This window comes from Amblyomma maculatum, chromosome 11 (genome assembly GCF_055883805.1).
Source record: "Amblyomma maculatum isolate TAMU_Amacu chromosome 11, ASM5588380v1, whole genome shotgun sequence".
In the NCBI taxonomy this organism is placed as follows: Eukaryota; Metazoa; Arthropoda; class Arachnida; order Ixodida; family Ixodidae; genus Amblyomma; species Amblyomma maculatum.
Genome location: NC_139354.1, coordinates 21,901,719 through 21,919,427, shown reverse-complemented (window position 1 = coordinate 21,919,427; position 17,709 = coordinate 21,901,719). Strand labels below are relative to the sequence as shown.

The 17,709-nt window shown below is 44.4% G+C and overlaps 2 protein-coding genes across 3 annotated transcripts in view; one reads left to right on the top strand and one right to left on the bottom strand.

The window, feature by feature from the left end:
* Positions 1-1,128: 1,128 nt before the first annotated feature.
* Nup37 (nuclear pore complex protein Nup37) lies at positions 1,129-17,231 on the bottom strand. The gene is made up of 7 exons (XM_084584848.1): positions 16,940-17,231; positions 16,232-16,356; positions 11,345-11,417; positions 7,964-8,149; positions 4,423-4,607; positions 1,630-1,765; positions 1,129-1,338 (listed from the first exon to the last, which is right to left on the bottom strand). The coding sequence occupies exons 1-7, from the start codon at positions 17,108-17,110 to the stop codon at positions 1,222-1,224; spliced, it is 993 nt and encodes a 330-aa protein (XP_084440974.1). The 5' UTR covers positions 17,111-17,231; the 3' UTR covers positions 1,129-1,221.
* Positions 17,232-17,382: 151 nt separating this feature from the next.
* Ubr1 (Ubr1 ubiquitin ligase) overlaps positions 17,383-17,709 on the top strand; it is a 65,272-nt gene continuing 64,945 nt past the window's right edge. For both annotated transcript variants that reach the window (XM_084584846.1, XM_084584845.1), the window contains exon 1: positions 17,383-17,542. The gene's annotated coding sequence lies outside the window, so the exon portion shown is untranslated. The remainder of the gene's footprint in view (positions 17,543-17,709) is intronic.

Here is a 17,709-nt window from a genome sequence, read left to right as displayed (position 1 = left end):
GAAGTTGCGATGTCCTAGAAGCCCAGAAAGTCGCAAAGAAATCCCGAAACAAATGAAACTTGAATTTATCCAAGACGTTTCAAGCAATACCGCTCTGAGACACATTTGGGGTGTGTTGGGATCGTATTGGGACATTGTTTAGGAGGCTTTCCTCAGCATGCTGCTATTCTAGGCCCTGCCTTTTGCAGCTGTCGGAATATGATGTCCTCCAAAATTTAGGGTTCCCACTTATAAAAATAATTGTGAGCTCATGTTGTTTTGAGAAGACTCAGCATGCCATCTTCAATTTGTGTTTGGACCAAGCAGGGCTGGCGTGGGCAGAATATTGAGGCAGTGTTGAATTTGAATAGCAAGTGCACTGTTTAGAGGTGGCCATTTTTAACATTGTTTCTAGTTATTTTTGTGCTGAACTCAAGCTAAAATTATGGACTGGCTCAACACATGTATATCACATTTGACTGAATAAAAATAAAAATGAACGACCTTTTTAAAAAGCTGGTGTGCAGAAGCAATTTCCAGGATGTCCAACATTGCTACAACCTTTATCATTTGCATGCCCAGTCCTGGGGTATTGATTTAGCCACGCTGAATGCTACAAACATATATATATACACAATATATATATATATATATATATATATATATATATAGATTACAGACTCACACACACTTCAAAACCTTATGCACACATTGCCTCGAAAAGGTGCAAAAGGCTTTGTGGAGCATCTTCCAAACACACACCAGAAAGCCAGGAGATCATCAAGGAGGGAAGGGGGAAGGGGGGGGTGTCTGGTAGTAGGTTAGTAGGTTTCAAAGCACTCTACCCCGCAGGTGAGGTGGATGTTCAAGCTACAATGATATTCATGACACCCTCTCCCAGGCCACCCTCTACTCTACTCCCTCTACTTCACTTTACCATCTGCCCTTGGGATGCCGCCACTGTCAACGGCATGAAATCGAGGAATAAGCTATTAAAAGCAGACTCTAAAATGCCATCTCTACCATACACCACTTGTCCCTACCCTACACGGACGTCTGGTACTACAATGGCACCTTAGCAAATCAAAGAGGCTGGCAGCTTTTACATGCATGTCTATATGTAGAACAGCAAAGAAAGTCAAGCATGGATGCAATGTTGGCATTGGTCTTTAATTGTCCTCAAAAACGAAAATGGTATATATACACGAAATATGACATATAAGATCCTTGCACAAGGTGAGCTCAGCAGGAGGTGACCTTAACAAGGTGGACGCAGCCATCGCCGCCATAGGCCAGTGCAGAATGCTTGTGGTGCCACGAGATGCCACAGCCAACTTCGACCGCCTTGCTCATGAGCACCTGCATGCGGAGACACTGCTTTCAGCAAAAAGCGAGGTCCAAGTGGAAGTGAACACAACATGGCTCCAACATCAAGGTATACAGTGGATGAGATTCAGTTAGTGTATGGGAATATGAGGGCATAAAAACTTCTTCATAAAGCTGGAACTGTAAAAGAAAAAACAAATAATAGATAACAAATCTGAAGGATTACATTACTTCAAAACAGGTACTGTAATGGACAACACCCTGCACAAACAGTTGGCGTGGCGACTAGCAGACGAATGAACACGACAAAGAATCGATGGTCACCTGGGCCGTTTTGAGGTTGTGCACCTTTACAACGTTGCCGGGGTGTCCACGAGTGGCGCACACTTCTTCCTGGGTGTGTGAAAAGGCAAAGCCGGTAGCACCACCGGCGTGTACTGGCTTCTGGTCCAAGGGCCGGCTGCAAACACATGGCCAAAAGCAATTCAATGCCATCAAAGTTTTGTATAAATTAGCCACTCAATGACAATGTTGAAGCAGGAACAATAGATATTCCTGTGAATCCATTGCTGTGGTAGGACACTACAGACTGCGGTCTTGTAAATACAGAGCTCGTCTGTGTATTTATGCAGTGCTCGTCTTTTAAAATGCGCCAATGCGCCCGCACACTCGAGCATAAGCAGCATAAGCATCTTTGCTTGTATGCAGGTGCTGTCAAAAGTAAATGGAAGGCAATGTTGGTGAAAAACATCAGTTTAATCTCCCTCGTTTCATGCATCCTTGCATATTTGTGTATATTTGTGTATTTATGTAACTTGTGTATTTATTTAAGTAAAGCTTGATCACTGCGCTTGGGGTTCATAGCAATTTGGGGTGTTCGATAGTCACCTTCTATTTACTTTTGATGGCACCTTTACATATGTAAATAGAGTACATAGATCTAACCTGCCCTTTCTCTCACTACGACTCATCTCTATACTTGCTAACCTCTCCTTGTCCCGCTGACCCCGGCTGAAGTGCTTAGGCATTAAGTAGCTATTGCCGCTGCCCTGCCAGAAACGCCTTTTCCTTCTGCTGTATCTTACTTATTTTAGAAATATTCAGCAAAGAAGAATAATGCTCACTGGCAGAAAACTTTACATTTTGTGAATTCAAATAAAAATAAAATGCAACATTACGCTAGAGACATCAAACAATACTTCATACAGTTCTCTGTATCATATCTGGAACCACTGCATGGTTGAAGTGTGAAATGTTTTCTCTTCTCGGAGTTCTTCAATATACTTAAACTAACCTTCGCCATCTGCTTCGCAAGCTGCTAGGAAAAGCCAGCTTTTAAAAGACACTTGGGGGGTATAGTGTGCGGCGAGCAAGTGCTAAGGGGAAGGTCAACAAAGGATCCTAGGAGCCTAATTTCTGACATGTAAGACTAAAAGTTTGGTAACCTGGCCATCTACTGTCGTTAAGTGCCACCCTCTTGACTCAGCGGAGGCGAGAATAATGACAAAAAAACAAGAACCAGTTCACTGGTAAAATAACTGCAGAAGACGTTATGAAGACAGACTAAATAAAAGCAGGCTTGCTAGCCCCCCCCATGCTATCAATAACATTTCCGGAAAAAGAGCTTGCATTCCTTTTTCGATCAATACATATTATCTTTGAGACTTTTGAACTTCCCCTATTGAATACATCCCTAAGCTACCCTTCAACCCTTCCTACAAAACTTTTCTATTCAATGTTTTTAGTTCTCAGCCAACAAATTTTCGGCCTCGTTAAATGTCGCCTGCCTTAACGCCCTTTTAGTCTTTCTGCTTGTTCTTAACGCTTTATGAATTTTTCTTTCAGCAGCCATAGTCGCATTAGCAGAGATGTAAGAATTTGCTCACTTGGCTTTGGCAATATTTCGTCACTTTCCCATGTTGCGATTTTTCCCTCTTTTGATTTGTTGGAAGTTTAGCCTTCTAAGCTAGACATTTCACTGGTTCCTGTTATGGATTTTCCTTGTCGTGTCTTTGGCTGTAAGAGCGAGTGTGCATTACTGCCTTCTGCTATAACAGGCGAGGATTTTCTGCTTTAAAAGTAAAATAATAAACCTCAAACAGTGCACCTTCACTAAGACGAGGGAAGAAGGGACGAGACACAGGCTTCTTCTTCCCACGTCTTTGTGTAGGTGCGCTGTTTTACCCTCATGTCAAAAGAACTTTCCTATCAGTATGCGCTGTTCCAAAAAGCAAAGCTGACAGCTCCAGGCAATTGCGTGTACCATTCTCGTTTTTGTGTTTTCATCTACGGGTGTTGTAGATTCCAAGATAATTAAAAAAAGAAAGACAAAAAACAAAAACAGCCTAACATCCTGGCAACATGCGCTGCACCAGCGACATGCCACTCCATCGATACACTTTCCTGCAAAAATAAAATTCCTATGCGCGCCCTAGTTACTTTCTTTTTCGAGCTACCCTCACCTCACTATATTCCACATTGTCTCCTCACATTTTCCATGCTTAACTATTGTATTTTCCAGTGTATAGCACACACCTTTGTATAAGGTGCACTCTTCATATTTAGAGGATTTTAACAAAAAATTTGGTATATAAGATGCACACTTGTATAAGACGCACCTCTATTTACCCAGGTTAGGAGAACAGGACTTGACTATACATGCTTGCTCGACCAACACATGCTATGTACCCGAAAAAAATTTCGTTACGTGCGAATGATAGAAAAAAAAAAAGAGGCAACACTCATGCCCGGGGGAAAAAAAAAAAAGAAACTCACACAGTGATAGAAGAAACACTTGGTTATTACTGACTTCAGACCTGCTCGCCAGTTTCTCGTGGAAGTGCTGAGGCATTATTTTCGCGTTTTGGCATTGTGCCTATAATACGATCATAGGTATTGTAATCGCAGAAGTCGCTACTGTTTCACGATAAAGTTCACCCACGAACACTGCACTAAAAAAAAAAAAAAAAAAAAAAAAAAAAAAAGCACATAAGATGCACTGTTGTATAAGAAGCACTACCCATATTTTTGTGAAAAAATAAATAAGAAATATGCATCTTACACAGCAGAAAATACGATACACTGACACCACTAAGTGCACGAATAAAGATGTCTTACCTGGAGCGTGCAGTCTCCCAGAGGAAGCAGTGCGAGCCGGCCACTGCCCCCAGCAGCAGGCTGTTGCTCGGGGACCAGTCAGCCGCCAGCAGCAGACCGACCTGGCCAGTCTCCAGGGACATGAGGGGCTGTCTGGTGTTGGCATTGTACAGTCGGAGGGTACCCCGCTTCTCTGCCACCAGGAGCTGCATATCGGTGGCATCGTCTGTCATCACCCTGTGCCTTCCCAGTTCAATTCTGTGCGCTTTCAATGATAACAACAATGACGATGACCGTGCAGGCTCACAGTCTTGCTAAGACGCACTGCTCGGAAGCCTCTGCACGCTAGCGACACCTGGTGACCACAAACACAGCTCCTGCAACCCGCTTGTCGGCTTCTTTACGGTGTTTTCTTGCTGTGGGTCAGGGAATTCAATGCTTAAAGAAAGAGTAGGAAGCGGGCGTGTGCAAATGCTTAACTTTCTTTACTACAAACTGCAAATCAGTTTAGTGAGAAGAAAATACCAAAAAACGGGAGAAGAGGCAAATGCTGGCCCCTCTTTTTCTTTTCACAGTACTGCATAATCTTTGAAAAATCTCTGGATAGCCATCTGCTTGAAAGTGCCATTGATGCTTGACTGAATGTACCGTTTGATGCTGATGTATTCAGTGCTTGTGAATAATGCTGTTTTTCTATGAAGTTTTTCATACCCTCTCAGTGGACCACACAATAGGCAAGGCTTTTACACTCACTTGCCCTTCTATGAATCATCTGAACTCGCTCACTGGGAAGCTCTGTACAAAACTTTGCTGGTTGGCTCTTGAGCACATCACAGTTGACCAAAATGAGCTGGAGGTGCTCACGTTGGGAGAGTTGTGGAGAAGACAGATTGAGTTACGTTGACGCTGGCTTTAGGTTATGTAATACGTTATGAAAAGTTCAAACAAAAAAACAAAAAACGCACTTTCACATTTTATTACTCAAAGACGATGGTTGGCCATATTGTTCTCCTCAAGTGAATGTGGGAAAGCCCACCTACCGAATTTAGTTCAAGGTGCAAGCACTACAGCAGCATCCAAATGTGATTGGTCCGTGCAAAAAATAAAGGAAAAAGAAGGCGAAGAAAATGCTTTCCTACAGTTTTCTTGGCACCTTAACCGCGATCCGCGGACAATTCTCCTGGATCCTTCGGATTTGCCGCAGTTGAATTTATAAAAGCTGGCAGGGTAAATTGCTAGCTGTTATTTAGGAGTTTTCAAATATTCGTGAATCTTGATTATATGTCTTATTCAAATATGAATATGAACCAAACATCAAACATATCTGATTCATGCTCAAGATTTTACGTATATTTGCACAAGCTTCCAGTGGCAATATATTAAACGGTTATAAACATTGTAGGGATTCAAGCACCACCACATGGCTCATTTTTGCAAGTGCCCGTCAGTGCTTCCCTTAATGTTCTTTGGGAGAGCTCGTTTTTCTGCTGGCATTCATGCCAGTTTGGAATTTTCCGTGCAGCATATTCAATACATTTCGTGCGAATGGAGACATGCTCGTATGGTTACACCTCATCTTCTTGTCGAGGGGGTGAAGAAGAGAGATGGCTCCCTTCAATAGCCGGGATAAGAAACCAGCAAGTGCTGCAGCAATCTTGTATCCTCCGATACTACCATAGTCGTACAGCATCGCAGTGAACGGGTAGAAAATGCTAAGATAAGTTCAGCATAGGCAAAATTCGAGACATAAAATTTCATAATAAATACGCATGAGAGCAGCAAACTGTCATCAGTGAAAGGATGGGGACGCAAGAGGTCCTTAGTAACGAAACGAGGAGGCCTTTTCCAAAGTTTTGGAGGCCCCAAAAAGCCATGAGCCAGTTAAGTTGGTCCCCCGCTCGCCACTGCTAGAACGAAATGGAGCCAAAAAAAGTGCAAGCTAGGGTGGCTTCCCTGCGTCACAACCGCGTCGTGTGAAAAAATGGCATGCCTCAGCGAAAGCTGCTGCCATCTTCATCACGGCTGTGATAGCCGACGTCAGTGGGTACATTCAATTTTCCAGTTTTGGACTACTTGCTGACAGGTCTCGGCTTCAGCTCTGACAAGAAGCAGCATGATGGTCACATGACCTTGCAAGCTCCTTCCATCGTTTGCTTTCAGCACACGATGCCAACAGTCATGTCAATACGATCCAGTTCTTTTGCAGTGACGCCGCACACATGTTTATCTTTTGGTGTGTGTGTAACACTAAAAATAGATAACAGAGGCACCAGTCAATCAGTGCTTTTTGCAAACGGAGCGTGACATGCCTGAATGCGTAGTGTTTTACAGAATTCGGTGCAACAACTGATATAGTAAAGAACCTGATATAGTAAAAATTTTTGCAGATTCCAGTGACTTTACTATAAGGGAGTTCTACACATGCTGACCTAAGGAACAATTCGGAATAAACTAGCAGCAAACGAAATTCCTGCTTGTGCACTTCACAACTGAATGCCATGCTTGACCCGAAGGTTTTGCCTATTTGAGTTGACAGATTCAAACATGGAGTCTACTGCTTAAATGCGCTCAACCAGTACCACTAGACTGGAGCAGCATATTTGCGCTATCTTGTGAATATCCTTTTCGATCCTACGCCACTGCTGATAAATTCCCAAGCACTGATCAGTAATGCCTTCAGGAACTTATCTAGTGATTTGCACCTTTGGCACAGTGCCCCATAACGCATACAGCACATTTATGCTTTTGGCTGACGTGGGCCAAACATGCTTGTCATGGACAAAGGGGCTCGATGGTCAAGTACCAGCTCGTCTTCACAGCAAAATCATGAGAACAACTTGTGTATTTTTGGCAGCCAGACAAGTTTCCTAATGGCTCACAGTAGTTTATGCTATCTGCTTCGCTTGCTCCTCTCTCTTCTCTCTCCACTGGCAATTCAAAAGATTGGAAGGAGGTGCTATGCCACATGCACTGAGCATATTTTTTTTTTGCAATTCCCTTCAATTGTTTGTGGCCCATATTAAGTTTACTTGCGACCAAATGTTTATTTATACTTCATGCTCCTGTAGGTTTCAAACATTTTATTTGTATTAAGCCCAGTGCAAGAAGTGTTATATCTCTGGCACCGAGGTGCTGCCATCATTCCCGTGTTCAGCTACATTTGATAGCAAAACATCATGGCAGCTGTGAGGAGCAGTTCTGGAACAGGAAAAGCAGTTTGGAGCAGAATGGAGCAAACGGAGCAGTGCTTGCCAGTGTGACATCGTAAAAGCACTCAAAAGCTGGGTGCCAGAGTTTTGCACGAATGCTTCCCACGCCACCACCAGCCATTTGTACCATTCAATGGCCAAGGTGAAAGCCACAGGCACTCATTAAATATATTTTGAATGAGTTTGATATATCCACAATTCGCAATATCTTGGTCCTCCAATATGTGGAACTGCAGTGAGCATCTGTGCTCTTATCCACACACAGTTACACTGGCTACCAATCAAGGGCCCTGACGGTCTCTACACCGTCAATTTCTTACGGAACATTTCCCGTCTTCCCGTGCAACTCTAACCTTTCCACGCTCGTCAGGGTGCCAGATGACGGCTGTTCCTGGGGAACGGAGGGCGATGCATGCCTGCTGTTGGCCATCCAGCCCCCAGAGGCGGCAGCTGTTGTCGTCGCCCACACTGGCCAGGATCTCACCCGACTGAGGTTCAAAGGCCACCCCGTTCACTGGACCCTTGTGGCCCGACAGCAACTGCAACCGGCAAAGATAAATGCAGTGCGATGGGCTGATGGTGGTGCTAGTGAAAAGGTTTTACTTACTATTATAAAAGAAGAAGGAAAGAAAAAAAGAGCGCTGGTAGTAGAAACTGCTTTATGCTTATGAGGCACATGAATGTCAGACAGAAGAAATTAGAGAGTAGAGTATAGAGAGCCCCGACAGCTTTTCAAAGACTGCTCAGGAAGCCCGGATGATTGCACTCTAAGTATGCAATGACCATCAAAAATGCCTAAGTTCAGTAAGTGGTTGCATGGAGAAGCAGTATGCTAAAAGCAATCATAGCATGACTAGTACCAAAAAAGCAGGTTAAAGAAAGAATACATTTTGAGGCATGCATGAGTTCAAGTGCTCAGAGAACCCAAAAGCCCTGCCAAGGAATGTTAGGGTTCTGTAGAACCTTTGGCCAGAGCCAAGGGTTCTATTCCATATTGATTATGCCATCTCTCATTGATATGCAACAAAATGTGAACACAGAACTTTTTTTTCTTCATCTTTCCCCCCGAAATGTACTGAAAGGGTGAGCACAAAACTCATATCCTGTTGGAGAGATTGCCGACTGGTTGACAAATGTCATCGGTGTCATCCAAGGACACAAATGACAACATATGGAATGAAATTCTAACAAAGTCGCAAAGAGCATTTGGACCTTCATTCACTGCATCAACAAATTGATTGAAGCCACAGCCTAATGTGAAGACACTATTTGTCGCTTCACTGCCTGCCTTTTGGGACAATGTGTAGCAACGCTTATGTGGCATGTGCGCTGAGATTTGAACGCATATTAAAGAAATTCGGGTGACTGAAATTCCAAAGCCGCGCACTGCAGTGTACCTCTTAGTTTCCCATTGAATTCATCATCACCAGCCTGACTATACCCGCTGCTGGGCGAAGGCCTCTCCCATATTCCTCCAATTAACCCAGTCCTGTGCTAGCTGCATCCACTTGACCCCTGCAAACTTTTTAATTTCTTCCTCCCACTTAACTTTCTGCCGCCTCCTGCTACACTTTCCTTCCCTTGAAATCCAGTTTGTTACCTTAAGCGACCACCTGTTATCCTTTCTTCGCACTGCATATCCTGCCCATGCCCATTTCTTCTTCTTGATTTCCATCAGAATGTCATTAACTCGAGTTATTTTTTTGACTCACACTGCACCCTTCCTATCTCTTAATATTAACCCTACCATTTTTTGTTCCATAGCCCTCTGCGTTGTCCTCAACTTAAGTAGAACCCTCTTTGTTAGCCTCCATGTTTTAGCCCCTTTGAATTAGACATGCAGAAATATTAAATGTTTATCGCTAAGGCCCCTGGTCTCCGCAAAAAAAAACAGTGAATTCAAGCATTTTCGCAGAATTGTGCGTTAGCAGCCACACTTTTGTTTTTATAGTATTTGTAACGGGAATCAGCAGGATTGATGTACAATGAAAAAAAAAAAGTCTACTTTAAAACCTTAGTGCAGAATATAGTGCAAGGAAGATGCTGAAACTTAAGGAAAATTTTAATATGATATATTATTACAAATATATTGCAATCTCAGGCTACCCGGGACAGTTGTAACCGAGGGCCCGCACACAGGGCACTCCAAAACAAAACAGTAGATACACTGATGTTATAGAAGAGGCAACGCTTTAGGCATGCATACTGCAGCTGAGGGGAGCTAAGCCAACACATAAAAATGCACAAATGGTGGAAGTTTGGTGCCCATCTGCCCATGAATAGAAAAAAATAGGTCAAAGACCACGGTCTCCAACGTACATAGCCTCCCACGTAGTAGCAGCCATTCTCATTGCGATGCAATACCACTTAGTGTTTTGAGTTTCCCAATCCTGCACCTGCTTGCTGTTCTCTACTGCACTCAACTCTCTCAGTGCCTTCATTTTTTTCAACAAGCCCCAATGCCTCCTTTCCGTAACCATATCCAACTCTCCTTTGAACTTGTGCAACATAGCACGAGGTGCGCTCTGAAGCATTACATGAGTTTCTGTGCGGAATTTTATAGATTCTTGGTTTACATTTAGCAGAGGAAACCAAATGTTCTTCTGGCTGCTCTAAAACCAGTAGGCTGCTTCCAACTCGGATGCGGGACAGCAGCACACGAGCTGCTGGCCATCGTGCACTGTGCTCATGTCTTTTCGCGTCTTGCACCGTGCGCAAGAGCGCAACATGTGCACCGCCCAGGAAGTGTTTTTAGATTCGAGGTTATCGCGATGGCCATCATCCGGTACATGTATCGTCTGCCGAGAGTTCCTTGCTAAGATATCTTTCTGTGGAAATCTTTTTCGGTACCTCTAAATGCGATCGGTATACTGCATTTCTCGAAAGCGTGATCAACATGCTCCATGGAGACGTTGGTCAAGCGTCTGCAATTCGGCCGTAGGTCGTGGCCAAAATGGCTGAACAAGCCTGTGAGAGACTCGTGCAAAATGCCAAGTGATCCTTTCTCTATCCCTACATAGAAACCATAGAAACCATAGAAACAGTCAGGCGACACCACCGCTAGATAGCACCTCCTCTCGTTGAAAGCCTGAAGCTGACAGCGCTGATTAATAACGAGGTCGGAACCGCAAATCTGGGCTGAAATTTGTTCGAACCTGCAATAATATGAGGCGGTAATATGACATGATAAAACCTAAAAAAGAAAAACCTTGTGTTATATGCGGATGTTTAAGGTAATTATTAGTACAACTATCCCAACCAAGTGATATGTCAAACTGTCACTGTAAGCTCAAGTAACAACCTGATGTACAGAGAATGCAGCACCACTTGTTACAAAAGAAAACTATTTGTTGGCCACCTGTATGGAAGATATATATATATTTTTTTTTACCCCTGGCGTAGTTACAGCAGGGAGTAGCTGGAAGTAATGCGGCCAGATGATATTAGGAAGTCGCAGAAACTGGCCACAGTTGGCATGGGATAGGGTTGGTTGTGGAGAGGTCATGTTCATGATGATAATATGACGTAGTTGCAAGGAAGAAAGTATGTCGCTGCAAAATTTACATGCTGGGCGCAATCTCTTAGTCAGGAACCACACAGGGAAAGTGTTTTCTTTTTCACATAATATACATGCCACATATGTGAATAAAGGTACAGATTTCGAGCTACACCATAGCCTTGACGGTGGAAACTGCACCTACTGAGCCTCCTGGGCTGGAATGTGTGCAACTCACCTTGGTCTCATCCTCCGTTTTCAGGTTGGAGTAGAACAGTCGCACCTCATTGTCCATGCTTGCCGTCGCAAACCTGAAATGAGAAATAAACTGCCGATATCAACAGAAAAAAAAAAAAAAAAAATACACCCAATTTGCGTAGTTAATCAAATGCGAAGCAGCAGCGCAGCACTGCTTACCACTTCTTACTTTTCTATGCATTTTAGAGTTTATTATTTCGTTTTGCTTTGCTATGAAACGTTGTCATGCATATGATTCCACTGCATATGAATATATTGTATATATTCATTTTATATATTTCAGTGCAGATGTACAAACACAGTTTTGTGACCTGGGCCATGGCGTCCTGGAACTGATCTCACACTGGGTGCATCTATGGTTGCTCTGCCCCCTCCTTAAATAAAATGCGTGAAGCAAGCGTAAAACTGTCATTGGTTTGGTTTGGTTTGTGGGGTTTGACGTCCCAAAGCAACTCGGGCTATGAGAGACGCCGTAGTGGAGGTCTCTGGAAATTTTGATCACCTGGGGTTCCTTAACGCACACTGACATCGCACAGTACACAAACACCTTGCTATTTGCCTCCATCGAAAAGCGGCCGCCAGGGTCGGGATTCAATCCCGCGTCCTTGGGAATAGTAGTCGTGCACCATAACCACTGTGCCACCCCGGCGGGGCAAATTGGTTTTTAAGAAAGGAAAGACACAATATCTGTCAAACTTCTCTGTGGACACCTGAAGCGCTCAGTAAGGGAAGGGAGGAAGGTGGGAGTGAAAGTGGAAAGAGGTGCTGTAGTGATGGCTATGGAGTAATTTCGACCACCTGGGTACTTTAATGTGCCCCGACAATGCCTCTCTGTTCCACTCCTTCGAAATGTAGCTGCCGGCGGTCGGGTTTGCTAAGCCACGTGAGGTGTGTTGCCACCTTCTCTTTCTCAACTTCACACAGAGAGGGAGAGAAAGTGAGCGGCTTCGGACAGACACAGTGAAATCCGTGATTGCGACTTGTAGTGCTAGGCACTAAAAAACAATGCCCAACAAGAAAATTATTCTGGATTCAAAAGAAACATCAATGGACTTCACTGTTCAAGACAATGATAGCAATGATACACTTGAAAATGTGTACACAATGGCACGCAAATGGACATTATGAAAATGATGAACGACTGAGATGAGGCTGTCTAACAGGTCTTTTCGCAAATGGACATTATGAAAATGATGAACGACTGAGATGAGGCTGTCTAACAGGTCTTTTGCTGAAAAGGAGAAAACTATCTAACGGAGTCTATAAATACCAAAAAGGACAAATGAGATATATGACTGAGCAGACGAAGAAGAAACGGGAGGGGAAAAAAAATGCTACCGGTTTCAATGGGCCCGAATTTTTCCCTTGAAGCACAAGGCGTGTGAATTCCATGTCCTCTTCTCTCCTGCATTAACACTTCTTTTTGGACGAGTTGGTTTATACCGACTATAGGAACCTGACAATGCTAAACCATGTTATGATGTGCACCACCAAGTTTGTGCTGAAACAGCATAAAAAGTAAATTTCCTGTGCCAAATGGCACAGTTTTCATTCCCAGCCGTCAATGATTATGCCCACAGTGATTAATCGGGCAGTCTCCTCACTACGCAGTCACAGAAAGAACAGCTAGCTTTGAATATGGGCTGTAGGTAGCCCCGACAAGGCACAGCAGTGCCCGAACGAAAGATCCCTTCACTTTTTCTCATATATATGCACAGGGGATCACTGATGAAGAGTATAAAATCTAGTGTATCGTACACCGGCAGCTCCCCGCAGGAAGGGGCGGCACTGTTTCAAATAACTGCCACCAGTTGCCAATTGAGGGCGCTGTGCAGTGTGCGTGCTAAAATATCATCATCATCAGTACACAACTTTGGTATAAAGTCATCTTTTTATAATTTATATCTTTACATTTTTTCCCTTGGCCCAGTCAAGAACTTTATGATCTTTTTTGCTACAAAGGAGAATGGCTGTATCGATCTCAACAGATGACCTCGCTTAGACGATATTATTTAGCATAGCTGGCACTGCCATGTGCACGAGTGCGTAATTTCATAGGCGCAAGTCATTTCTCTGGTGCTTGTCATACTGCGACAGTGATTACTCAAAGAAATGCCACATTGCAAGACTGTGCAGGTAAACTGACCTTGTGAACAACATGCATACTTTGTATACTTTGTTCCAGAGAGGAGAGTGTTTAGGCAGCAAGAACTTGTCTTTGTTCAAGGCACTAGTTGACCCTGCATGACTTGCAGAGTTGGGAAAAGGATTCAAGCGTGCAGATAGAAGTCGCACATATGCTAAAAGAGGGTCTCGTGATTCGAATGAGAGTGCCTCAGCCTGCTGCCTTGCACACACGTAAGCTCTCCTAAAACCACTGTAAAACCAGTTGGCAATGCCCTATGCAGCAGCTAGTGCAGTCATTGCTCTCAGTGCCACTGGACCCTCTTAGTCAGCACACTATAGTCATATACAACTCAAGTCTGCAGTAACCACCACATGGCTTCATGACAGAATGCGGTCTGCTGTTAAGGCTTTTCTGATTACTTAAATAAAAAGCCGACTATCAGACCAAATTAAAAGCTCATGAATTTCGATGCCTCTGGCTTGTTTGGTACAGTCAAATGTTAAAAATTGTTTCTGTTAACCGTTAAACAGTGTAATATGCAAACTGCACACTACTGCCCATAGTTCGCAACTGCTGTTTAAGTTATATTCTACTATAGCCAGAATATTTTAGGCCCTATAGTTAAGCAAACAAAGGAGTAGCGCCTGTCAAAAGTATAGGCAACCTGCAGTGGCCAGACGGCGCTAGTGAAGCGCAGCGTTCAGCGCCGCCAACGGCGGCGCCGAGTAATCTGAGTAGGCCGGCGCGGTCGGGTTGCGTTCTCGTTGTGCGGCTGGAAGCATCTTGGCTCTCATTTCCTGCGGTTTTAAGGCAATCGAATGTCTTCAGAGCTACTTCCGAAAACCAATACTGACGAAAGGACACCGCCTGTTCGAAAATGCTCATGTTTAAAACGTGAACGGTGTCGACGTCACCGCGAAGTGCGCGCCGCTCGCGACAGAACACCCGCGCGCACAGCTTTGAATTTCGCATGAGTAGACGGAATTTTTTTTAACCAAATTTATTCTCTCAGGGAATCAGTCGGATATGTGATGATGAATTAAGAAATAATTAAATGAATGAAAAATGTTGTAAACGTAGCTTTCCATTTACCTATTGCGTTCACACCTCATACCCAAACATTGAAAGTGCAAAGAGAACCTGAGAAGAGATTGATCGCCGTTTCTTCTTTTTTTTTTTTTTGTTCTTGCTGTTTGATTACAGCAGTATAATAATTTCCTCGCGGTTTTGCTTTACAGTTTAATACCATGACGAACACTTTTCTTCGTGGTGCACCTTTCGACAGTGCCGCGGAAGTTACAGGAGGCATGGTGCGGTACCCGCTACGGATGTCGTGGCGATTGCAACCATTGTGCGGTTGTAGCAAGCGTCATCAACGAAAACTGTGCGTGCCAGGGCCGGGGAGTAGGGGACCTCCTACACTGTTGGAAAAATAAAGCTCTTAACAACAACAACTGGCATGCATTTTGTACCTCCGTACCTCAATCTTGGGGAAAGCCGGCGGGTAATGCTGGCACTCAACGGCAAAGCTTTCGTAAAGGAGGTCGTTAAGAGTTAGAATTTTTTACTGTTGCTACTAACGATGAAATAGTCTATCGTCTGGGACAAGAGACTCTTGAGTAGCTTGAGCAGTCGGTGTAAGAAATATTTGGCGCGGAACGATAGAACGAATTTCCGTTCTCAGCGTACACAGTATCATGGGCCTCTATACTCCACCACTTCGACTTTTTCAGCACCTTAAGAACTAATTTACAGATAAATATGCTTATTCACATCTGTAATTTGAAGTTTTGAACATATTTTGGCTTTGTGGTTCCGAACAGACACCGCATTAGAAATCCGGTTCACAGATCCACGAATATTTGTTTTTTATTTCGCCTCCGTTGAAATGTGGCTGGAATACTATGCTGCGGCTGCGCGGCTTTGTTGCTTTTCTGGACGTATGCCACTCGATCTTGCACAGCATATACGAGTACACGCCATATTTTACAGCGCGGAGCGCGTACTGAGTAGTGTGCGCCAACCAGCGTGCGACTCCCCGAGTCAGAAGTTTATACCGTTTCCTCCGCTCACGGGCAATCGTCTTATTTTAGCTTCTTGGCGTCTGTACGCCAATGGCCCCATAACAAAACGAATTTCAGTTACATTACTCTCTCGCAGCCAATATCTCCTTCTCTCATCATTCTCCCCAGGTTCTCCCAGCAAGCGGTAGGTTTCCTTCGTGATTGTGGCAGTCTTTCTCGCCGCCCTTGCGCTTATTTTTATTCTTGTTCACATCCGTAGTAGTCGAAGCGTCGCACGAGACCACTGAAGTCACTAAATGTGTAAATCACACTCACTGGAATAACAAAACGCGAACGCAGAAGGAGCACAGCGGCCGCAACATATACGGCGTCAGCTTCTGCGCCGCCTCAGTATTAGCTCCCGTTGGCCGCCAGGCGGCGCCACATGTCTCAGCAAACTCCATTGCAGGTTGCCTATAGAGCCCAGCGGGCTTTCTTCTGAATACCGCGATGCGCCTCATTTTGCATCCTCAGCAACCGTAATATCTTGAAATCAGAAGGACCTTGTGTTCTCAATCCTCCAATGCTTTGCGCGAACAGATGTGTTAGGGAGGACCACTAAATAACATGGAATCGAAGCCCTTGAGTTGTATACTTTTGAAAGGGGCTGTACTAAATGTATTCGTCCTGATATGACGATCACAACCGAAAGAGCATTGCAGAATCCAACTCTCACCTCATCCAGACAGGCTGCAGAACAAGTGACATGTTGGGACTCCAAGCGATGCACCGGACAGCTGCATCATGTTTAAACTTGCGTACGATGCTCGCTTCGATTGTTTTCAGCTCGGGATCTTCATCCTGCAAGAACAAATGGACGCATCAAGTGAGGTGCAGTTCTCACATTATCAGCGTGTAAATAGGAAAGCAGCACCTCTCAGTCATTCACTACTACTTTTGAAAAAGGCACAGAAGCGCTCTAAATCAGCGACAATTGTGTGAACTGTGGCCAGTTATAAATAAATGCATGGTTGTTAGAGGTGTGAAAAGATTGCTAGAGCCGGGATGTACTACAGCTACAGTCGTTTATCTACACGAGTGGTGAAACTGCTTCAACATCTTGCCTTCTCGAGAGATAAAGTACACATGTACTGCCTTCACTGATAGAGTATTGAGGGGAATACCCTAAGGTGGAGTAAATTTGTAATAAGGGAGAAGTTACTTAGGACAAGAGGAGTGGGGCATTATTAGCGTTTTGAGACTGGTTTGGCATTCAGAGATAGAAGCTTAGCGCGCCTGACACCCAGTAAACACACACTTACTACACGAAAAGCAGTACGCGAAGTTGGGGCCAAACTTCTACTCATCGATGATCTTGCCACGCTTTCGCTGCCAATGGTACGAAGGATACCGTCAACGGAAAAGCGACATCAAGCAAACCTACCGGTAACTTGACGTTAAAGACTGTAATGAACGCCGTCGTGCCGACCGCCAGCAGAGAAGAGTTCCATTTGCACGGGCAGAAGGCGACGGCCCTGACGTCTCCTTGCACGGATAGGATCCTGTCAGGGTCCAAGTTCACGACGCTCTCTACGGGCTCAGCTGTGATCTTCATCTCCGAGAACGAACAAAAAATTCACAAGTGATCACAAGCAAGCGACGAATTCTACTGCAAATTCAAGAACTATGGAGGCTGCCATGTATTGATGATGTCCCTCACACTGAGGATGCTATCATTTCCAATCATATCCGCGAAAGTTTCAAACAAAATAACACCTATACAACCAATATTGTCGTAACACGCAAAGTACGTTAGTGGGTATAGTGTGTTATAACCGGAACTGTGGAATTGTAGAAAAACCAGAGGCGACTACAGTGGAACGCGGTCAGAGCACTCGTGCTCGAAGGATTGACAACAACACAGCGGCTTTGACATCAGTTTTTGTTTACTGCCATCTGGAGACAATTCCAGTGGTTCGTTTTCGTCTGTTACGCGAGCTGAACACGAAACCTCCAGATATTAGCGCCTTTGGGAGAGTGATCGAGGGTGAGTGGTTCATTCGAGCCGAGGTGCGCGCCCGTGTCATCTCGGCCGACGTCTCGCCATTCGTTTTTGTTTTACAATGTGTGCCCTGCGATTGAATGGGAAACCGACGTCGCCTTCGTGTTACTAGCCTTAGGCTTAGTGCTCAGCTATTTCAGGGGGAGCACCCA

Excerpts from the sequence above, each read along its gene's own strand:
- Nup37 (XM_084584848.1), bottom strand. The coding sequence starts at position 17,110 with ATGAAGATCACAGCTGAGCCCGTAGAGAGCGTCGTGAACTTGGACCCT. Across the intron at positions 16,357-16,939 it reads TCTTTAACGTCAAGTTACCG|GATGAAGATCCCGAGCTGAA; the intron begins GTAGGTTTGCTT and ends TTGTTCTTGCAG. Across the intron at positions 4,608-7,963 it reads ACCCTGACGAGCGTGGAAAG|CTCCTGGTGGCAGAGAAGCG; the intron begins GTTAGAGTTGCA and ends ACCGATATGCAG.